The sequence below is a fragment of the Carettochelys insculpta genome, chromosome 2, assembly GCF_033958435.1.
Source record: "Carettochelys insculpta isolate YL-2023 chromosome 2, ASM3395843v1, whole genome shotgun sequence".
Lineage (NCBI taxonomy): Eukaryota > Metazoa > Chordata > Testudines > Carettochelyidae > Carettochelys > Carettochelys insculpta.
This window is the reverse complement of record NC_134138.1, coordinates 204,567,472-204,591,578: the sequence shown is the minus strand read 5'-3', so window position 1 is coordinate 204,591,578 and position 24,107 is coordinate 204,567,472. Positions and strand designations below refer to the sequence as shown.

At 43.2% G+C, this 24,107-nt stretch overlaps 1 protein-coding gene across 2 annotated transcripts in view; it reads right to left on the bottom strand.

Moving 5' to 3' along the window:
* AZI2 (5-azacytidine induced 2) overlaps positions 1 to 24,107 on the bottom strand; it is a 64,947-nt gene that overhangs the window by 26,125 nt on the left and 14,715 nt on the right. For both annotated transcript variants that reach the window (XM_074984413.1, XM_074984412.1), the window contains exons 3-6: positions 15,785 to 15,910; positions 15,330 to 15,429; positions 10,182 to 10,318; positions 2,362 to 2,423 (exon numbers count right to left, since the gene is read on the bottom strand). In XM_074984413.1, coding sequence (XP_074840514.1) covers positions 2,362 to 2,423; positions 10,182 to 10,318; positions 15,330 to 15,429; positions 15,785 to 15,910 — 425 coding nt within the window. The remainder of the gene's footprint in view (positions 1 to 2,361; positions 2,424 to 10,181; positions 10,319 to 15,329; positions 15,430 to 15,784; positions 15,911 to 24,107) is intronic.

Genomic DNA, 24,107 nt, shown 5'->3' with positions numbered 1-24,107 from the left:
TTATGGTTCGCTAGATGCGCTGCGTAATTCGCCATTCTCAACAGCAGGGTAGAGGAGGAGTAGACCTTTCTGCCGAACAACTCTAGTTTCTTGGCATCTTGTCCATTCCCCGTCTTGTACTGAGAAGTTTTCGACCTCTGTTGAGACGATTCCACCACCAGAGAATTTGGTTGCAGGTGGCTGAACAGGAACTCCATGCCCTTCATAGGGACGAAGTACTTCTTATCCGCTCTCTTGTTTATAGGCAGAGTGGATGCAGGGGTCTGCCATATTGTGGTGGCGGACTCCATGATTGCTTCATCAGTGGAATAGCTAGTTTGGAAGAGGCTGGAGGTCTCAGGTTTTTAAGGAGCTTTATGGTGTTTCTCCTGCACCTCTGCTGTTTGGATGCCTTGCGTGAAGGCCACCCTTTTAAACAGCTCTTGGAACTGTTTGAGATCGTCCAAAGGATGGACGTCCCCTGGGGCCATGGCCTCGTCAGGGGAAGATAGTGAGGAACCGCTAGGGTAAGCCTCTCTGGACCCCTCTGGGTCCTGTTGACGGTGATACATCCTCTCGCTAGATACTAGCGAGGGAAAATCTCGGGGTTCCAGAATCAACTCCCCCCGAGATATCTGCGTTTCCGTCCCCATCCGCGATTGCCCTCGGGGATATTGAAACGTCTGGGGGGATCTGTCCCTAGGAGTATGCCTATGGTGTCTATGCCCTGCGTGATAGGGGCGACCATGGCAACACAGGCACTGCTCCGGAGATGGAGACCTGGACCACTCTGGAGGCACAAACCCCCTGCGTCTGGGGGAGCGAGATCGTCTGGGTGATTGAGATAATGGAGAGACTGATTTGTGGCAGTACTCCCGGGGTTCAAAGCCCAGGAAGGGCAATGGTGGTCCGAGCCATGGTGATGCTGGCTGTAGGAACGGGGATGGGGGCTCAGGGTATACTGGAGGTGACCCCTGCTGCCTCGTTGGAGTCTGCAGCATAAGTGGAGGGCTTAGAGCGAGTAGCCCTGCAGCCCTGTCTGGAGAAGGGCTGCGGTGCCGGGTTTTCTGTGCTGCCTTTCCCCTCCCCTGTGGGGCTGGCTCCGCCCCTTTCCGCGTCAGGGATCTCGGCCCCACTGTCTGCGCCGTGCTCGGCACGCTCCGCTGCGATGCCGCGCGGGTGGTCTCCCCCGGTGCCTGCAGGTCACATGCCTGCGAGCTCTGCACTGCCGGTTCCCCGGGGGTCGGTGCCGCTAGCTGCAGTGCCGCCGGTTCTGGCGCTTGCCTGGCCACCGCCCTGCCCACGGTGTGGGGCGGCTGTTTGATTATCGGAGGCTCAGCCTCTGCCACGTGCGTCTCCACGCCGCCGCTGCTCAGCTGTGACTGCGGCTGGGGGCTATGCGCTCCACCCGTCCCGCTCGCTGTGGCTGCCGGCAGGGATCGGGTTGGTGAAAGCTTCCTCCGTTTTTGCGCTGATGGGGTTAGGGAAGCAGCTTTCCTTTTATGGGCCCTTGCGGGTCCCTCCTGCTGAGGCCACCCCGGCATGTCTGGCTGGAGGGCCTTGTCAAAGAGCAGCATTTTTCAGCCGCATCTCTCTGTCCTTCCTTGCTCTGGCTGTGAGCTTTGCGCAGAAGGAGCATTTCTGTGCCCATCGGAGGCCGGCATCGCTTTGTGGCATGACTCACACTTTTTGAATCCTGAAGAGGACATTGTGGTGAGTCTTTGAGTTGTTAATAGGGTACTTAGCACCTTCTCTGTGCCTGTTCCCCTCTCGGACTCAGCCTGCCACGGCAGGAGGCCTAATGGCCTTACATCCCCGGGCCTCCGCTGCTCCGCTCGCTACTAAGGCTGTAAAACTTAACTTTTTTTTACTCTCTTTTCTTTTTTTTTTTTTTTTTGAAAACAATAACAAGCTAACTTAAGCTAAAGACTGAAAGAGAAGCTCTAAACACTTTAAAAACATTAAATACGCTAACTCTGGCCGTAGCCTGAGCGGATTCCGTCTGCAGCCGATGGCAGTTAAAGAGGAACTGGCGGGGACCGGATCGTGCACGCGGCCGGGAGCGCGCAAGGGAGCAGCGCGCGCTAGAGCATGCGCGGTCTGGCAGAAACTGCTGAAAAGATCTGACCTGCGGCGCCGGGGCAAGCCCAACACCTATCGTGGAGCACCCACGGGGACACTCGAGGAAGAATCATAAATTTTGTCAAACAGCAAGTGCAGTTGAGTTGGTAACTATTTATCTAGCAAGCCACCTTGGCTGAGTTAGTGCATTATTCAAGTACTTTCACTCACAGAAACATCTGCCACACCAGCTCAATGCTTAACTTCTAATGAAACAAACTCTAGCAACAAAATGAAACATAGAAACACAAATCTTCATACCTCTGAATGTTTTGTTGTTTGATGAAATCTCCATTTAATAAATTTAAGTCTTGACCCTGGTCCTGAAGAGAAAAAAAAGCCACCAGTTAACTCTCTTTAGTGTCCAAACCCTTTGTAACAAAAATATTCAATTATGTGGCAAGCAAGAGGGTCTTCAGTTTCATTAGCTGATGTACATTTGGAAGCGGAAAAGATATTGCATTTTACAGTGGAAAGTTCAGAAAAATTCACAAGTTTCCTACATTAATTGTAATTAAAGTAAACCCTCAAAATATGCAGCTTCAAGTGGTATGTAACTTGCTTTAACGTGAGTTAAGCACAACTTGAAGCCGCTCTGTGGCCACTTCACCCTGTCTTCCCCCAGCCAAGCAGCTCACAGACATGCAGCTGGAGAAAGGCAGGGTGAAGGCTTTTAGCTTACCCAGCTGCCCGCAGCTAAAAGTCCCTTCTCCCTGCCTTCCTTCAGGGGTGCGGCTGCAGTTGACAGCCATGCCCCTGGAGGAAGGCAGGGAGAAGCAGAGAGGAAACTGACCAACTGTGGTGGGCTGGTCTGTTTCCCGGTCCCTCAAGCGGAGGCGAACTGGGAACCAAGCAGCAGGCTAGTTCCCAGCTGCCTTGCACTGGCGAAACTGGGAAACTGACCAGACATGAGCTGGTGAGTTTCCTGGGTCCTGCAATCGGCAGGGAGACAGGAATCAAGCTGCCCCTGGTTCTTGGCTCCCCACTACTCTGGGAGCCAGGAAACTGACCAGCCCACTTGGGCTCCTGCAAGCCCAGGGGACCTGGGAACTAGCCTGGTTCCCTCTCCCACCCCCGATTTTTATGGAAACTTGAGTTACGCGGGGGTTGCAAGAACACAACCCCCGCATAACTCGAGGGTTTACTGTATCTGAATTACTGTTTAAACAATCTGATCAATACTGTATTGAGAAAATGTGCATAATGCAACAATATTATCCCCTCAGTGTGAAAGTTTCAGAAAATGATGGGGCCTAGAGATTTCCTAGTATGAAATTTCACACAAAAAGGAGCACAGAAAAAGGAACACTGAGGGCCTCATTAACACTATTTCTGTGAGAACAAATCAACCACAAAATTGGTAACTAAATAGTCTGGGCCATATTTGCAGACACCACCTTTAGATATATCAAACTTCTACAAGATGAGTAAATTTAAGTGTCTCAACCACTCCATCAGAGTTTGCAGATTGAAGTCAATGTTATTTACAGCCCTATGTCACCTACATGCTTTCGAAAAAATACCACCTTTACGTACCTAAGTATCAGTTTAAGGATCCTAACCCTACACATCTAGTTTTGAAAATTCTAGATTCTGTACAAAAATTTCACAATAATTAATTCATTGAAATCTAAATGACTTTTTTTCTAGTAACATTTTTTTCTAATGAACAAATTTTGTTTGCATGTGATTTTTATCCCACTAAAGGTTTTAAAAAATAAAATATGTGTTGCATAAGGTAATGTGCTTGCTGTAGTGTTTATAGCATCAAGGCTTAATTTTTAAAAAAAATGGTTTTTGTCCACAGCACTTTTGTACAATTCAAGTTGGCTACCATACTCACAGTGACATTAAAACAGCATTTATGAGTTAGTTAGTTATTAAATATAATCTAGTATTACAACAGCAAAAAAAATAAATAAATTAGATTCTGGTAAGCAGGCTATCAATTCTTCTTGTGGCTTTTAAAAGATCCACTATTATTCGTATAGTCTTGATGCAAGATGAGCATGCCATATACCTATTGTACAAAACTGAAACAAGAAAAATTAAAATAGTAAAATTATAGAAAAAACAATGAAAAAATGTTGTGATAGCAACCATTTCTCTTTAATTCTATGTTTTAAATTAGGCTAGCTAAACTGGTATTCACAGTCATAAATTTCTCTCAAAATTTCAACTGGCAATGTTACTTTCCTCTGTCTCCAAAGCTTTACTGCTCATGTGCAAAAGATTCAGTCTCACTGCTATAAATAAACTCGTTTAAAATCTTGTTCATGTGTGCTTCACATCTTGATGTGTTAGTGGAGTTGAGGAAAAGGCACATATATCTTCTTTAAGACAAAACAGTTACTATTACAGTTATTAATTCAACAGATTTTCTGTGCACCATTACAACAAACCTTGGCTCCTAAACCCTGTTAGATCTCCCAGCATACATCACACAACCAATAAATCCCCATCTCCAAAATGTTTTGAACAAAATACTGTGTTTGCAATTTTTTTAATTCTTAAATGTATGACATTATTGTCGGTGCCTTTTGACTAACTCTAGAGATAAAAACAGAAAAAAATATATCACCAGTTATGGGGAGGAAAGTTAACAGTGAATAGTCTCCATTCAAAATACTCAATTCCTTTTGGCACCATCTAGTGGACAAAATATACATGTAGACACTGAAGAAATAATATTAACAGAGAGAAAGCCGTGCTAGTCTATATACTATCAAAACAAAAAAGCAGTCCAGTAGCACTTTAAAGACTAACAGAATAATTTATTAGGTGATGAGCTTTCGTGGGACAGATCCACTTCTTCAGATCATAGTCACACCAGAACAGACTCAATATTTAAGGTGAGGGGGGAGTCAAGAATTAGATTAAGCCAAGTATGCAAAAGAGCCTGTATAATGACCTAAAAATTTCCCATCCCGATTCAAACCACCTGTTAATGTGCTGAATTTGAATATAGAAGAGAGTTCAGCAGCCTCTCTTTCCAAAGTGTTGTGAAAATTCCTCTTCAGTAAGATGCAAACCTTCAGGTTATTAACAGAATGGCCCACTCCATTAAAAGGCTGGCTGACCGGTTTGTGGATCAGGAGTGTTTTTATGTCTGTTTTGTGCCCATTAACTCTTTGTCTACCAGAGTTTGAAGTCTGTCCAACATACAAAGCATCTGGGCATTGTTGGCACATGATGGCATATATGATGTAGTCTCAACCATCATGTGCCAACAATGCCCAGATGCTTTGTATATTGGACAGACTTCAAACTCTGGTAGACAAAGAGTTAATGGGCACAAAACAGACATAAAAACACTCCTGATCCACAAACCGGTCAGCCAGCCTTTTAATGGAGTGGGCCATTCTGTTAATAACCTGAAGGTTTGCATCTTACTGAAGAGGAATTTTCACAACACTTTGGAAAGAGAGGCTGCTGAACTCTCTTCTATATTCAAATTCGACACATGAACACACGGCTTGAACCGGGATGGGAATTTTTTAGGTCATTATACGGGCTCTTTTGCATAATTGGCTTAATCTAATTCTTGACTCCCACACTCCACCTCCGCCCCTCTACTCTCTGACTTGCTCACCTTGATAATATTTTTCTGATTTGTCAACCTTGATTACTATTTTTGGTTCTGTGTGCCTTAAATATTGAGTCTGTTCTAGTATGGCTATGATCTGAAGAAGTGGGTTTGTCCCACGAAAGCTCGTCACCTAATAAATTATTCTGGTAGTCTTTAAAGTGCTACTGGACTGCTTTTTTGTTTTGATAAGAAATAAGATGTTTCAGTAAGGTGAGCTCAAATGATCTTAAAACTTCAAACCATGTTTTCACACAGATAATTGATGAGAGCAATCAGTTGATCTTCCTGGGGACTTTGTTGACCAAAGACTAATAGCCAGTACATATGACGCATATCTGAACAAAAATGACTGCAATCTTCAGCAGCTAGTGGTAACCTAATAGTGTTAAAAATATTAGAAAAAGAGAGAACTGAGCCTAACCACAAAGGCAGAATATCCTCTATTTTAAAGGGGAAAAACAGAAATAATTTCATCTCCCCTTTATCTTCCTTCTTTTAAAATTTGCTGACACAATTTAGTTTAACATCTGCAGTATGTAGCTGAATTTAGCAGCTCGGCAATTTAAAGTGGAGAGTTCACTCATGAGTGAAAAGTACTACAGAACAGTCTTTACGAGCAGCTATAAAAAGAAAGTGTGTGCAAGAGCAGCTACATCCCTTCCACATGAGCTATGTTTTAAAGATCAAGACAAGCAACAACTAACATTTGCCGTAAATGTATTAATGTAATAATAAATAACAGTAATTGTGTCCTCACACAGCAAAACGAATCTGATTCTGAGCTCGTATCTTAATCTTGAAGAAAAATCTCAAAGTGGTCTTTCAGCCCTCCACAGAGGACGGTACTAAGAGTATGAAAAATTATTACACAAATTCTTCAATCCCTGATCCCCCTCTCCTGATGAGATCAAAGCTTCAGCAGACCTTGGCTGTTTCTGGGATGGCTGGACACAAAAACAAGGTCTAAACATTACCAGAGATCCTTCAGTCTGCATAGACTATGGATCGCTCCCTTTAAAGTTTCAATTGAGGACTTCATTTACAGCGTCTGTTGTGACTATGAAGACCCACACGAGAGTGACAGTCCTTGCTGCATCTCTTGCAGATGTAGTGGGTGTCTGGCAAGTCCTTATTGTGCTTTCTCTGTGCTCGCTTCTCCTCTGCTAGCTGTCTGATCTTCAACTCGCCCTTCTGAAGGCCCTTGTGTAACCCCTGCCTCCATCTGCTGCAGTCATCTTCTAGTTCTTTCCAGTTGTCCAGCTCGATGTCTACCTCTCTGAGGTCTCTCTTGCAGACATCTTTGTAGCACAACTGGGGGCGTCCGGGAGGTCTTTTGCCAGAGGCTAGCTCACCATACAGGATGTCTTTTGGAATCCTTCCATCATTCATCCTGTGGACGTGGCCAAGCCAGCGGAGCTGACACTGCCTGAGGAGGGTGTGCATGGTTGGGATTCCAGCTTGCTCGAGGACGGCGGTGTTGGTCACTCTGTCCTTCCATGATATTCCAAGGACGTGCCTGAAGCAGCGCAAGTGGAAGACGTTCAGACTCTTTTCCTGGCGGGCATACAGGGTCCAAGTCTCGCTGCCATAAAGGAGGGTGCTGAGGATGCAGGCTCTGTAGACTTGCATTTTGGTGTGAGTGTACAGCTTGTTGTTATTCCATACTCTCTTGCTGAGTCTGGACAGAGTTGTGGCTGCTTTTCCAATCCTCCTATTTAGCTCAGTGTCCAACGACAGGGTGTCAGTGATGGTGGACCCGAGGTAAACGAACTCGTGGATGACCTCTAACGTATAGCTGTCAATGCTGATTGATGGGGATTCGGCAACATCCTGACCGAGTACGTTTGTCTTCTTTAGGCTGATGGTAAGCCCAAAGTCCTTGCACGCTTTGGAGAACTGATCCAGCAGTTTTTGAAGCTGGTCTTCTGTGTGAGACACTACAGCAGCATCGTCTGTGAACAGCATGTCTCTGATGAGGACTTCTCGCACCTTACACTTAGCTTTCAGCCTTGCAAGGTTAAACAGTTTCCCATCAGATCTTGTGTGCAGCAAGATGCCCTCTGTTGAAGATCCAAAGGCACGCTTCAGGAGGAGTGCAAAGAAGATCCCGAACAATGTCGGAGCAAGCATGCTTCCTTGTTTGACGCCGCTCCTGATTCTGAAAGCATCTGATAATGCGCCGTCATATTGGATGGTTCCTCTCATGTCTTCGTGGAACGACTGGATCATCTTGAGTAACCGTGGAGGACAGCCTATCTTGTGGAGCAGTTTGAACAGACCATCCCTGCTGACCAAGTCAAAGGCCTTGGTCAGGTCGATGAAGGCTATGTAGAGTGGCTTTCTCTGCTCCCTGCACTTCTCCTGCAGCTGCCTTAGAGAGAAGACCATGTCAATGGTAGACCTCTCTGTGTGGAATCCGCACTGCGATTCGGGGTACACCCTCTCAGCAATTACCAGAGATACCACAGACATTTCTAATACAGTCCTGGATAAAAGATACTGGAAAATCATAGCTTTCAAACTTTGATACTTAAAATAAGGCACAATACAGAACACAGATGCAAGTTTAAGATGCATAAGCTGCTTTCTCATTTCATTGACAAGACTGCATTTCAGAAATCACTTTAAAGGAAAAGAACATTAAGATAAAAGCAAGTCTGTAGTGGAGATAACAGTTTACACAGCACTGCTAATTAAGAAATTATGCTTAACTATATTTAAATTATGCTGTCCCCCTTTGCTGGATGCTGACATGTATTTCATAAATTGTTCAAGACACGGAACAGGTCTCTTACTCCAAGAGAGGTGTGTAAGTATACAGAACATTATAAAACAAACCTTTCAATAAATATATTGTACTACACACAAAATTACATTAAAAGAATCTTTTTAGGGTTGCAAAACCAAGCTTTCAAAGAGTTAGGAAATATTAGATTTAGGACTGCCTGTAAAACCTTAATTCAGCCTCCTTATGCTTATGTGTCATGATACTGTCTTTAATTACACAAGCACTGCCTATTTTATCCACAAGGTCCCTGCCTGTGGATGACTCAGAATTGTGTGGTGGAGAAAGCTGTTGTCTGTCGACCACTGCCTCAGAGAACTGAGAGCTGTACAGTAAATGAAGCCGGGGATTGCAAGAACAGAAACAACAAATCTCATGGTTAAGACTGCTGAATACTGTCCTGGAGAAGTGGATTCTATCCTTGTCTTTGCCATAGAGTTCCTACATGATGCTAGGCAAGTCACTTGAACCAAGTTTTCCACAAGTGGCCTGAACACTAAATGGTATTCTTCATTTTCTGGGGGTGGAGGAAAACTTGAGACTCTGGGTGTCTAATCCGCAGACAGCTACAACAAAAGTTGATAGGTGCAGTGCTCTGAACATTTAAAATGCTAAATAACTTTGAAACAATATCAGGTCCTTGGCATCTCAAATTAGAAACCAAAATTAGTGTAAACTTTTGGTCTTACTCTCTGTCTCCAATTCCCATAAATAAACTAAGGGTACTACCATTTCCTCACTAAACAGAGTTGTGAATGTAAATTAATGTTTGTAAAAAATTCCCTCACCATAGTGATAAATACTACAGATAAGCTCTTAATGAAATTCAAACTCTGCTTTGAAGACAGACTTGTTAACAGTGCGCATTAAAACTCTGTATAGGGTAACACAATGAAATATTTTACTTCCTTAACCATGATACTGTCCTGTCTCCTCCCTGCCTCATTCACTATATGCCTTGCAAAATCTGTAAGGTGGGGGTCATACAGGAACCAGGTTCTTTTCTGAGGGAAATGGGGCACATGACAGTCTGGACAATGTGAGGAACTGTGAGAAACTCAGTCATGTTCACCAAGAATTTTGCTGCTTATAAATCTTAAGCTGCCTCTACCAGCAAGTGCAAACTGAAGTATTTAGAAAGGCTTTGTGTCTTACTTAGGCAAATTTTCACAAGGACAGCACAACACATATCTCCAACATAAGTCCTGTGCTCTGCCAAGTTTCAAGTCCTCACATTAACCATGTAGATGACAGAACTGGTCAAATAAAAGATCATCAGGTTTTTGTTGTTTGTTTTGTTTAACATGGGCAAAATATTTTTCTACAGTTTTGTCATCTGAAACAGCTGACTTGTATTGTCTGAAGTTACAAAAAATAAATAAGTAAATCTGAAGCAGATACTGGGCTTAGAAAATTTGGCAAAAGTATGGCAAAATTATAAGCAACTTACACAGGGTCTTATCAGGTGCTGGGCAACCTTAACAGCCAGTGTTAGCAGCCCACATATAGCATTATTTACAAAAAACAAATATTTTCATGGGAAGATCATTATAGTTTTACTATGACGGTTTTCATTTTTCAGTTGTATATATTTGTCAAGATACACAATTTCAAGTAGCACTTGGGGTAAATGGCAAGCTTCAGTATTATACATTCATTTTAATTCTACAAATCTATTAATGCTTCAATTCCATAATTCAATATTACCTTCTGCAGTTCTCTTCTGAGACTGTCACATTCTTTCTTCAGTTTTTCTAGTTCCTGTTCCAGGCTATACACTTTCAGGTCACTATTCAGCTTCTCTATTTCCCAGTTAGATGGAGCAGAGTTTAGATTCCTCATCACTGTAAGAAGATAAGTAACAGATTGATTTTCAGTCCCATTGTAAGATTTCAGAGTTAGACACCATGTCCTTACTCATGAGTATCTGCACCAGACAAAATAAAAAGCACTCAGAGAGAGTCAGTTTGTTTTCATTAATAAAGTTAATTTTAAAAGTTTTACCACCACCATTTTTAGTATATTTGACTATGTCTTGCTTTGTGTAGTACGGCATTATTTACCGTTACTTCATATCTCCTTTCCTAAGCAGGTTCTTGACTAGCCGTTCTTGTACAAAGACCATATTTTACACTACACTCATCCCTCATTAAACAAGTACTTTACTTATGAGTACTCACTAAAACAAGGGACACATATACCTACCTTTGTTCGCTAGCCAAGTGAACACCCCCCCATTAATATGAGCCTTACCCCACTCCCTGCAAATCCAACCTGCCGCAGACTGAATCCCCTGATGGACCTGAAGACCTAACCTGCAGCAGCCTGAACCCCGCACCACCAGCTCCACGGCCCCAACCTGCCTCAGACCAAACCCACTGCCCTCCCCGCAGACCCAACCCACAGCAGCCTACACCCCCCTGCCCTCTCTGTGGACCCAACCTACTGCAGCCTGAACCTCCCACCCCACCCCACAGACCCAACCTGCAGCAGCCTGAACCCCTCTGCCCTCCCAACCCACTGCAGCTCTACCCCCCACTCCTGGCCTGCTCCATAGATTCAACCCGCCACCAGGTTTTAACCCTCCCTCCCGCTCATGGCCGCAAACTGCCCCCAACCTTTAACCATCCCCCGATTCCTCCCCAAACCCAAGGTTCACTTACCTTTCAAAAGCAGTGCCACATGCTGCCACTCCTTCACTGAGTTATGAGCACTTGGAACGAATCAGAGACTTTTACATGTATTTTAATGGAAATTTAGTGTCCCTCTTACAAGTTTTCACATATGAGCAGAAATTTGGGAACCAATTTTGCTCGTATAGTGAGGAATGAGTATATAGGAAGTGAAAGCAATAGGTTTCCCAATGGTTAGTTATCCTGAGAGCTAAGAGAAACTTGTTGACAAAGGAGCAGAGAGATAGCCATGTTAGTCTATATACTATCAAAAAAAAAAAAAATAGTCCAGTAGCACTTTAAAGACTAACAAAATAATTTTTTGGGTGGTGAGCTTTCATAGGATAGACCCACTTCTTCAGACCATAGCCATACCAGAACAGACTCAATAACATTATTATTATTATTATTATTTATTATTATTGAATCTGTTCTGGTATGGCTATGGTCTGAAGAAGTGGGTCTATCCCACAGAAGCTCACCACCTAATAAATTATTTTGTTAGTCTTTAAAGTCCTACTGAACTGCTTTTTCGTTTTGTTGACAAAGGAAAACTCATAAAATAGACTGTCCCTCTAGTGTATGTAGTCCTCTTTATCTTTTACGTAACTTCTCCAGAACATATTGCAAAATGCCTCAGTACAAAACCAAGACTGAAGGGGGAAAAAAATCTGTACAATAAACAACTGAAAACAGATTTGATACTGGGAACGGATTAGACACAGATTTAGAACTACTCAAGGTCGTGCACGCCCAACTCACATCCATATGAAAATATCGTTCCTTTTCACTCAATTTTACAAAAGTGAGGTTCCCTGGAAGCTTCTCACCTATCATACCTACCAAGACGTTTCAGCTAAAAGTGCACAATAGAATACCAGGCCATAAGGTTAGCTAAAGAACCCTAAGTCATGTTTGCCTCTTATTCTGAAACAAATAAATATCCAGAGGTTGACTAGACATACAAATAAGACTAATACGTAAGGTTTTTTTTATTCCAAGTAGAGTTAATTCTAATGTCAATGCAGCAGGCAGGAAAAAAAAAAATCTTTTCTCATCGCATTCAGGCTCTCACTGCAAGATTAGCAATCTGAATAAACAAACACATAACACTGTTCCAAACTCTAGATAATTCATTAAAAATAATCATTCAGTTTATCACACTGTGTATGTGATGGGATATTCATCCCACACCATACTTTAAGGGGTTAAGGTAGGTTAGATGAACCAATTAGCCAAAGTAAGCTGCACCTGAGAAGGAACCAGGGATCAATGTAGTTAATTAAGGATGAAGCTGACACAGGCAAGGCTTCTATACAGCTGAGACCACGAGGAGTCTGCATGGGAGAAGCATGTTGCAGTTCCTCTCTGACCAGAGGAAGTATGTTGGCAATGACGGGGTCTGGCAAAAAGAGGAGCCCTGTTGGAGTGGAGAAAGCTCAGAGGGCTAATAAACCCAGAGTTGCCAAAGGATAGTAGATCAGAGATCAGGGAAACAGAATTACAAAGGCTGGAACCCAGACTAGAGGCTGATTCAGGTTCTCTTACCAGCTACTGGGCAAATGGCACAGCCTGTGTGTGGAAAATGGAGCACTGCCTGAAGCAGCACAGGAACACCTTATACTAAGAGGCTCTGACACACCCTGGAAGGAGAGGATTATAATGACCTGTCCACAGGGCCAACTCACAAAGATGGAGCAGCTGAGTCACAAAAGTAATGACTAGCTAGAATTCTGAAGGGTCAATGAGCTGAGAAAATGCAGGAATGGGAGTCCAGCCAATCAGTGGCAAACTAATCCCCAGGTGAGTCACAAGGAGGAGCAGCAGTTGTAATGAGTGAACCTGCTACAGTGCCATATAAAAGTAATCCACATTGAGACCCTTTCTACACTAGAAACATTGACTGACACAATATGGCTCTCAGGAATGTGAAAAATCCACAGATATGGCCACCCAACCCCCCAGTGTAACTGCAGGTATGTCAAGAGATCACCAGTCAGGGAGAATGTGTTCCTATAACAATAGAAAAACCCTTCCTGCTGTTGTAGGTGGTGCTACTATAGTCCCCATGAACACAGACACAGCTTTCTTTAGAAACTGTCTTAGGGTGAGATTCGAACTATAATTCCATAAGCACCTCTTGAAGATACCCCAAAATATATCTGATTCCATACAGAAGGTAGCATTATTCAAATATGGAATAACACAGTATTCCCACATTTCATATTTATGTCATTTGTATTTGACATACAGTAGAACCCCAAAGATACAAACACCAGAATTATGGAGATACAAGTCAACCGGACACAATAGGAAACCAGAAATACCCAATCATGCAGCAGAGACAAAACAAAAAAGTAGTATACTGCACCTGTACTGTACCTTAAAGACCGGCATAGCGGAGTTGCCTGTAGTAACTGCACCCCACCCTCCCACATGACGTAGCCACTTAGAGCTAGCTAGAAAACAAAGATGAGGAGTCCAGGAAAGCAGAGCTGGAGTTTGCAGAATTCTCTCCTCCCACTTCCAGCCAAAGCTGTCACACACACCCTAGCAGGGAGACAGGCTGTTTACACCACACTCATACGTACCCCTCTACTGGGAAGAGGACAAGTTTGCAAGCTCATCCCAGGCACTGAGTAGGGAGCTCAGCTGCTGCTGGAATCTGGCCTGGTGTGTCAGCTGCTGTATCTGGGAGCCTGAACTGCACTTTGTTCACAGTTACAAACATTCTCCATTCTCAAGGGCTGCATCTACACTACGATGATCTTCCAAATGATGATCTTCCAGAAGATCTTGTTTTGAAAGAGTGCATCCACACACAAAAAAGCAGATCGAAAAATCAATCCACTCTTTTGATAGAGAGTAACCACACAGTCCCCACTCTTTCCAAAGAACAGGACAGGGATTGAAAAATCTGGCGCCACGAGGACTGCTTCTTCAAAAAAAGGGCCTGTGAAGCATCTACACATGGTTTATTTTTGAAAGAAGCTTTTGAAAGGAGGCACTCTTCCTGATCCAGGAGTGGAAGAGGGCTTCCAGAAGAAGAGACGCATTATTTTAATTTCAGATTGAAAGAGTGTATTTTGTGCATGGATGTTGTGTGCATTCTTTCAAAAGAGGGCCTGATCTTCCAAAAGAACTTGCTAGTGTAGACGCAGCCAACTTGTCTAACTCAGAGTCTACTACAAGCCTTTCAAATGTTCATGCAGGATATATCTTTCTGTACCTTTAATTTCTCATCTATTCTCAGTCCTCTTCTTTCTTCCATGGGTTTGGTTGTTTCTCTTCAAGCTTTGCACTCCTCCATGCCTTCTCTCTTATGCCCCTCTTTCACAACAAATTCAACCCTGTAAGTCTGTAAGCTTCATAACCTATCACTAACAAAACTTTCCTTTGTCATTCAGTATCTAGGGGTTGATTCCTGCCTCCAATGACCCACCTGCTAAATTTTGCAGTAAGTACCTTTCCACTTTCTCTCACATTGCCCCTCATACTTGGGAAAAAGCTCTCAACAAATGTCTACAAAGTCACCTTATTATCATCCTTCAAATCTCTCCTTTACTATGATGTTTATGAAAAACTAAACTGTGCATTTAATATTTGCCAATGATTTATTAAACCTGAACTTCTGTACTCTCTGTAAATAAAAACAAAAAATTGAACAGTGGAGGAGGTGAAAAAAGATTGTCTTAAGTCCTTCATACAAGTGACTTACAGTACAACAATCCAATATGAAAATAAACTGATGACATACAACATGCTAACTCTTCCAGTACTATAGTGCACTGCAATCTTGCTCATTAATACATTAAACCAATACTTTACATAATTAAAGCATGTGCATTGCATAGGTTGAAACATTTACAGTCATATGATACGACACTGCAGTTGCCTACATAATGTGTCAGCTACACTAAAGGACCTTAAATTTTAGTGCTCACTGCATGCTGGGCACTTACTAGCCCAGCGTGGATCTCCATGATACGTATTAGAAGTTCCCTGGTGAATATTAATTAACCTAGTCCCAACATAGTTTCAAACAGGATGACATTAAACATACACTAAAAAACATTTACTGCATGCCAGCAGGATCCTCTCCAGACAGTTAGTAATAATCCTGTGCACACTAAAATTTACACTTCTCTGGGGCAGGCAAGCAAAGAGTGACAAAACTGAATACCTTGTTGAGTTTCCACTTCAGTTCTTAGCTGCAGGAGCTCCACTTCTTTAGCCTGCAATTGCTCACTCATGATTTTCAAACACTCTGTATTTTCTTTTATCTAGTTTAAGAAAAAGAATCTGTCAGGGAACTTTCACTAGTTATAATATCTTTAAGTTTAAATATTGTAAATAAAAGTGCATGCCTTACTTTTCGTGATTAGCTGCAATGTTAACAAACTATCAAAAAATGGTGGTCCACAGCAAAAGGCATTTAGAACTTCATCTTATTCCTATACAAAATACACTAAAATGTATTTAAACACATAAGCTCACCTATTTAGATTTTTAAAACAATACAGGTCTTCAGGAAATCTATACAATAAATCTAAGAATTCCCTCTTTATTATGCATTTACTCTATAACATTCTTGGATGACATCCATCTGTTTTCAATATAGTATACTAACGGTCATACCATCTTATCCAATCTGCTTTTCAGATTATCTCTGTCAATGCAGGCCTCTCGATAGGCTTGATAGGCCTTGTTTACTTGCTCACGTCCAACTGAGCTGGATTCTTCTTCCAAACGAGAGCCATGGAGCTGAGTTTAACAGGAGAAAAAAATGTAAGCATTATTTCTATACTCAAAATGCCTGTTAATAGCCAGTGTTGACTGCTTATCAAACTACCGATATTTTACAGCTAGCAAAACTCGAAACTTAAATGCTAGTTTCACATTTTTGGAAAACTAAGTCCTGTTACATATGTACATTTATATACACCAAAATTTTAGACCATAGTAATAAAAAGTATGTATTACTTCTGCAGCCTACTTGTGGTCATCATGGCTACGTCTACATGTGCCCCAAACTTCGAAATGGCCATGCAAATGGGCATTTTGAAGTTTACTAATGAAGCGCTGAAATGCATATTCAGCGCTTCATTAGCATGCGGGCGGCAGCGGTGCTTCGAAATTGACGCGCCTTGCCGCCGTGCGGCGCATCCAGACAGGGCTCCTTTTCGAAAGGATGCCACCTACTTCGAAGTCCCCTTATTCCCATGAGCTCATGGGAATAAGGGGACTTCGAAGTAGGCGGGGTCCTTTCGAAAAGGAGCCCCGTCTGGACACGACGCGCAGCGGCAAGGCGCATCAATTTCGAAGCACCGCTGCCGCCCGCATGCTAATGAAGCGCTGAATATGCATTTTAGCGCTTCATTAGTAAACTTCGAAATGGCCATTTGCATGGCCATTTCGAAGTTTGGGGCACGTGTAGACACGGCCCATCAGTGATAGTTAGATTACATGGAAGAATGATCTTTTTAAAAACAAGTCAAAGATAATCCAGAAGTTTGTATATTATTATAAGTAGAGCTTAGCAAAAGTTTTCAGAATAATTTATTTGCAACCAAAACCAAAAGAAAATGTAGTTTTGGCCAACAAAACTATTCTTGAATTTGACTTGATTAGTTGAGCTGGGAAAGGGGAGTATGAAAAAAGAGAGAGAGAGAACAAGACAAACGCATACCAAGTCTGAATCTCAACTCTAGAGCTGGCTCTTGAACTCAGCTCTCCGCACTTTTCCTGGATGAATATGCTAACCACCAGGCAATAGGTTATTCTGGGATGGATTGGTCTCAGGCTGTGTCTACGCTACGAGATAAAATCGAATGTATTTATATTGATTTTCTAATACTGGAATTTATAAGTTCGATTTTGATCATTGTCACTTCCACTGCACTCCCCACAAAGTCAAGTCAGTGCTGCCACACACACGTTTGTTAACATCAACTGTTGCAGTAGTGCACTGTAGGAAATTATCCCACAGCTCCCTCATCCCCATAGCATTCTGGGTATGCTCGCTGGTCTTGACATCCTCTTCCCCTGCTGCATTTTCATCATGCCCCTCCCGATCCTTGAAAATATGTTGATCCCTGGAAATAATGCAGAGACCCTCAAAATTAGAAGAAAGAATTTTTGGTTTCCCCATACATTACATTGCCAACACAGGTGCAGGGACTGTATTCTCAATTGGTCATCCACTGAGTATTCCTCCACCCATCATTGCAGGAATGTGATCCCTGAAAATAATGCAGGGGCCTGGAATGTCTCTTACATTGAGAAGAATGTAGGAAGAAAGAATTTTTGGTTTCTCCATACGCTATATTGGTGTTGGGGAGAGTCTTAATGGGGGGTCCCAGAGTGTTTTTCAAAGTTGTAAGAAAGAGGATAAAAAAGTGCAGGAAAAAAAGAATTTTTGGTTCCCCCCCTCAATGTCAGCAAGCCCCAGTATGGGCAAAGTGGAGGTGCAGTGGGTGGTCAACTGAAGTGTTCCTTCCCCAGTGGCAGCAAGCCTGTTAGCTACTGGGGGAGTCCTTGCCCCAGTGGCAGCAAGCCCAAGTATGGGCCAAGGTATGTGTGGCAGGGTCAGTAGATGACCAGTTGAACTGTTCCTTCCCTGGCGGCAGCAGCAAATCCAGGTATGGGCCAACAGGGTGGTGGGGGAGTCAATGGATGACCAGGTGAGCTGTTCCTTCTCTGGTTGCAGTAGCAAGCCCTTTAGCTGACAGGGGGAGACTTTTCCCCAGTGGCAGCAGTAAGCCCTTTAGCTGCACAGGGAGGCTTTTCCCCAGCGGCAGCAAGCCCAAGTATGGGCCAAGGAGGTGGGGGTGGGGTCAGTGGATGACCAGGTGAGCTGTTCCTTCAGCAGCAGCAAGCCCTTTAGCTGCCAGGGGAGAGACTTTTCCCCAGTGGCAGCAGTAAGCCCTTTGGCTGCAAAGGGAGGCTTTTCCCCAGTGGCAGCAGCAAGCCCAAGTATGGGCCAAGGTGTGTGTGGGAGAGTCAGTGGATGACCAGGTGAACTGTTCCTTCCCCAGCGGCAGCAGAAAGCACAGGTGTGGGCCGGTGGGGGGGGTTCCACTGGATGACCAGTTCAAGTGGTCCTCCCCCCCCACAGATACCCAGCCCCTTAGCCACCTGGGGAAACTTTTCCCCAGCAGCAGCAAGGCCTGGTATGAGTGAGGGAGGAGGGGTCAGTAGTTGGGGGGCCAGTTGAGGTGGTCCTTCCCCACAGCAGCAAAGCCCCCAGTGTCTTAACCGCTGGAAGACACTTCTCCATGGTGGCAGCAAAGCCCCCCAGTATTTTAACCACCTTTGGAGCCCTAAACACATGACTGGCAGCACGGTGAGCACTGAATGACAGGCACATCCTTTTACTGGGTTGGGGGCTACCATGTGATGTGGCTATGCATGGGAAAGAGATTGTGTGGCGCCTGTGAGGGAGGGAAGGGAGTTTGGACACAAATGTGAACTGCTGAGAAGAAGTTTCACGGCATGTTATGCAAACATGACGCCCCAGCACAGCCTTGTTGATATGGGGGGGTGGTGGGTCAGGGGCTGGCACCAGGGAGCGCAGAAAAAAATAACAAGTGTGCAAACAAAGCCGCGAACACCCTGTAGGCGCTATTTGAATAGGTAGATGCACTCACAGCTCTAATAGCATAGAAAGAAAGAAGCCATTTCTCAGGCTGTCATACTAACAGCCCACAGCTAAAGGCTCGCTGCTCCCACTTGGAAATTCAGGCTCTTCCTGTTACTAGAGAGCAGTGGCCAGAGTGGAGCACTGAGGGGGCATTATAGGTTACATATGGGACACCTCTGGAGGCTAATAAATACTCTTTTAAGATGTGGCACGTCCAGACTTGCATTTAAATTGAACTTCTGAATTCGAGCTTGACACTATACTTGTCAGGTAACTGTGATTTTATAATCTCAATATTACTGCACCCAAAAATCAAGCTAATGGTCTTTACAGTGAAGACAGTCACGTGGTAAAATAGAGTTAACTGGTTTAAATTCGGATTTTCTCTTGTACTGTAGACGCAGCCTCATTCTCCTGCTGACAGTCCTGTGACACTCCACATTCCTTCTTTGACTCAGTCAGGTAGAGGATGTGAATTTACATCTCCTCCCCCCACAGATGAGTGAATTAATCACAAGGACAGAGGCACGCACTCAAACTTATTTGTCAGGAAAACAGCATTAACAAAAAGTTATGTAGAAGGTTCCAATTCATGGTGCAGAGGTTACTAGGTAAGGTTATTTGACCTGTATAATTCAAGAAGTCAAACTGAAACATCACAATGACCTCCAATACCTTTAAAGTCTACAAATTACAGATGAAAAATTGAGTTGAGTAATGCATACAGTCTTCTCTCCCTAGTCAAAAGATCGGTAGGCAGAGGGTTTACTTCCCTGTGGCTAAAATTCATCTTATTAGATTTTAACACTACTTGCTTCCAAAGCTGAATAAAAATTGGTGATTTTTTTAGAATTCAAAAGAGAATTTTAACAGTTACTTTGTTTAAACAGAATACGGTTTTTTAATAAACCTATTTGAAATTACATTTTAAATTGACCATTTACGTAAGACCAGAAAATGTGTAATTAAAATTATTGAAATACAAAAATCAATATTAAGCAATCCATGCTGGCTGCCACATTTTAAAGGAAAAAAAAAAAAAAAATCAAACCACTGAATTGGTAGAAGCCATTGGCTAAGAGTCTGGAACCAGAGTTTACTGAAGTGCTAAACCAGTTTTTGACAGCAGTAACTTCTTTTGCAGAAGCAGAGAATTTCTTTTTCATTTCAGTTTATTCAACTAATTTGACTCTATGACTAGTTCATACAAAGTTTTTTTAAAAAGAAAGGGGAGTTGAAAGCAAGGTTTCCTGCTTTTTCTTCTGCCAATTTATTAATAAGACAGTTAAAAGGATGAAAATCAACTTGTCTAAAATGTTCAAGGACATAGTGACCAGAAACAAAATCAGTTCAAAAGAGTAACCACAGATAATGTAGCCTTTGTTTAATAAATCAGTGAGTTTTAAATGCCAAACATGTTTTTAAAAGCTTTTTCATATGTACTTAGTGCATTAAAGGGGTACGCACAGAATTTATCATGACAAAGTTAACAGTATGTTCTAATATGTGTGACCAATACATTGTGCCCACAGTGGCTGGTATCTGGATACTGTAAATAAAAACAAAAGTATCCACAGAGAATTAGCTATGCATATGCACTCAGGATTAAGTTGTTAACATGCGTGTCTGATCTTGCAAGGTGATAAGCAGATGCACAACTTGCTTTAAGTGTATGCATGCATGCATGCAAAATTTCTAAAGAAACATCAGCACCTCACAGAAGACACTTCCACATAATTAGTTTTATCAGGTTTCCAGAGTTGCACATGGGTCAGTGACTTCAAAACCTTTTATGAACAATTAAGTTTCTTTTTGAAAATTTAGCATTTTATAGATTACAATAATTTGTTTTGTGAAAAATGATAGCAAACAAAAGACAGCGATGTTTCATTCTGAAAGCTTCTACCCTCAAATGATTTCTAAGTTTCACTAGCATCCCCACAGTGTTATACAACAGAACAAGATGACAAAATATCTAATACAAAATATCTATTGTTCTTAAGATTTATAGAGGAGTTTCTCTTAAAACTCAGCTGTTACTTACTACAAACATGCACACTACAGGTTGAACCTCTCTCATCCAACCCCCCTGGGACCTGACTGGTACCAAACAAGAGGATTTGCCAGACCATGGGAGGTCAATATTGTCTAGCACATTACCAAACACTTCCACTGCTCACTGGGTTCTTGGAAGATACTTAGGCATACATTACAGATGAATAACAGCACAGAATACTGAGAAGCCAGGACTGGTGGCTGTAAACAAACTTTACAGGACCATAGGAAACTTGGCCACACCCATGAGAAGTGATTGTCCAGCTAACTAAAATCATGCTGTATTAGGATGTTGTTGGACAAAACAGTTCTGGATTAGAGACGTTCAACCTGTAGTCCCCTCAAACGTATAGCAAAATTTCAAGTGTACTTATGATAAATCAGTTGCTCAGAGAAGGAAAAGAAATTATTGAAAAAGCTGAAACTTTGTAGGTTTCTAACTCTACAACAAACTAAAGGAGAAAATTAAAAAAGTAAATGTGTGCCCTTGTGTTTTTAACATTGTCTACTTCATTCATTTATATTGTAAACTGTATTTCAGTTTATTCCTCTACCTTGTGTGAGTTTTCTTAAATTTGATTCTCTATCCATAAAAAGTCTATTTTTTATAGCTTTTACAAAGTTTTGACTAATAAAGTATCTGTGCCAAATAAAAACCATAAACAAGCTAGTTTAATCAAGCATAAATGTTGCAAGTATCTCCAAAGTTTTGGAATTTAATATTCATTTGAAAAAATAATACTTATTTTCTTTCTTATCATCCTGTTATTTATCCACTACTATAGAGCAGAACCAGAATTCTATGCCAACTGCTTATAAACAAGTCTCCTCAAAACTCTATGATGAGACCTAGATTTAGATTATAATCTGTTAAAATAATAGTCATTAAATATAGAAAAAGTTCAGCAATAAATGTTTTAAAGGAAGTTAAATCACTGAACTGGTATACATAAGTCCTAACAATAAAAACTTAACAGTCAAAAGTTAGAGTATTTTTTCTGCAGGTAAAGAGAAATATATTTGTATCCTTTCAAATTTATTCAAACTAGTTAAATTCAATGATAAACTTCTTAAAAGTTACGAAACTAACTGGGAGCTGAAAGCAGGAAAGAGAAGTTACTCACCTGTGTAGTAACGATGGTTCTTTGAGATGTGTCCCCGTGGGTGCTCCACGGTAGGAGTTGGGCTTGCCCCGGCACTGCAGATTGGAAAGGTGTCGTAAGATGACCAAGTCACCGCTCTGCAGATGTCTCTTAGCGCGATTCCCTTGAAGAAGGCCGTCAATGCCGCCATCGCTCTGGTGGAGTGAGCCCTGGGCGGAACTAGCAGAGGGGTCGTGCGAAGCTCATAACACAGTCTTATGCAGGATACAATGTGGTCTGAAATCCTTTGTGAGGATAGGCCTTCCCCTTTCGACCTGGGCGCGAGGGACCCCAGGAGTCTGTCCATTTTCCGGAAAGGCTTAGTTCTGTCTATGTAAAAAGCCAACGCCCTCCTCGCATCTAGTAAGTGCAGCCGCGCCTCCTTGCTGGAGTTGTAAGGCTTAGGATAAAACGAGGGTAATACTATTGGTTCATCGATGTGGAACTCTGAGGAAACCTTTGGAACGAAGGCTGGGTGTAATAGTAAGATCACTGCTTCCTTTGAAAACACTGTGCAGGGCGGTGTCGCCATTATTGCTGCAAGTTTGCTCACCCTACGGTCTGACGTAATCGCAAGAAGGAAGGTTGTCTTCATGGTAAGTAACCGGAGGGGGACCGTGGCCAATGGTTCAAAGGGTGGTCCCAACAGCGTGTGGAGGACCAAGTCCAAACTCCATGATGGTGGTAGCGGTTTCCGCGGGGGGTATAGGTTTGCCAACCCCTTTAGGAACCGAGTGACAACAGGATGGGCGAATATGGCTGGCCCTTCCTCTTTGTGTTGAAAAGCTGATATAGCCGCGAGATGGACCTTTAGCAAGGATAGGGAGTGTCTCGTTTGAGCTCCAGCAGGTAGTCTAGAATTACAGTTATAGGGACGTCTAGAGGAGCTAACTGCTTGGAAGAGCACCAGGAGGTAAATCGCATCCACTTCTGCTCGTAAGTCCTTCTGGTGGAGGTCCTTCGACTGCACTCCAGGACTTGTTTCACTCCCTCTGAACATGTGCTCTAAGGCGCTGAGCCATGGATTAGCCATGCCTGTAGGCGGAGTCCTTGAGGATGTGGGTGCACTACGGACCCCCGAGCCTGCGTGAGAAGGTCCGGCACTGCCGGTAGGGGAAGTGGCCGGCGGCATGCCATGCGCAGAAGCAGAGGGAACCATTGCTGTTGGTCCCAGGTTGGGACTATGAGTATCATGTGTGCTCGCTCCCTTTTGGCTTTCTCCAAAACCTTGTGGATGAGTGTTGTGGGAGGGAATGCATAGAGTAGAGGGCCCTTCCATGGGATCATGAAGGCGTCCCCCAAGGATCCCTGTCTTATGCCCGCTCTGGAGCAGTACTGGGGGCATTTCTTGTTGTTGTGAGTGGCAAACAAATCAATTTGGGGAAACCCCCATTTGTGAAACACTCGTCGGAGCAGGTCAGAACGGATCTGCCACTCGTTCATGAGTGAAAAGAGTCTGCTGAGTTGGTCCGCCTTTACGTTGTGGACACCCGGTAAGTGTGAGGCTTTTAGGGTTATATTGTTGGCGATGCACCAGTTCCACAACCAGACAGCCTACGCACAGAGTGCACGAGATCTGGCCCCTCCTTGTCAATTGATATAAAACGTGATGGAGGTGTTGTCGGTATTTATCCCAACTACTTTGCCTTGCAGGTAATTTCGAAAACGTCTGCATGCATTGAACACTGCTCTGGGCTCTAGTATGTTTATATGCAGTGTCTTTTCCACGGGGGACCATAACCCTTGAGTAACTTCATTGCCGATGTGCAGTCCCCATCCCATATGGGATGCATCTGTCGTGAGAAAAACAATAATTTGCGGTTGTCGGAAAGCCACCCCTACTAGTAAGTTCTTGGGGTCTGCCCACCATGCCAGTGACCTTCGCACCTCCATTGTGGGCAATAGCGCCCTGTGGATGGTATGGACTATTGGTTTGTAAACGCTCGCCAACCAATGCTACAGGCCTCACATATGCAGCCTGGCGTTCTGTACCACAAACGTGGTGGTCGCCATGTGTCCCAACAGTTGTAGACATGTTAGGATTGGGACAGTGGGGCTGTACGTTATTACTTGTACCAGGGATTTGATGGCGTGGAAACAGGCATTGGTCAGGTATACTCTT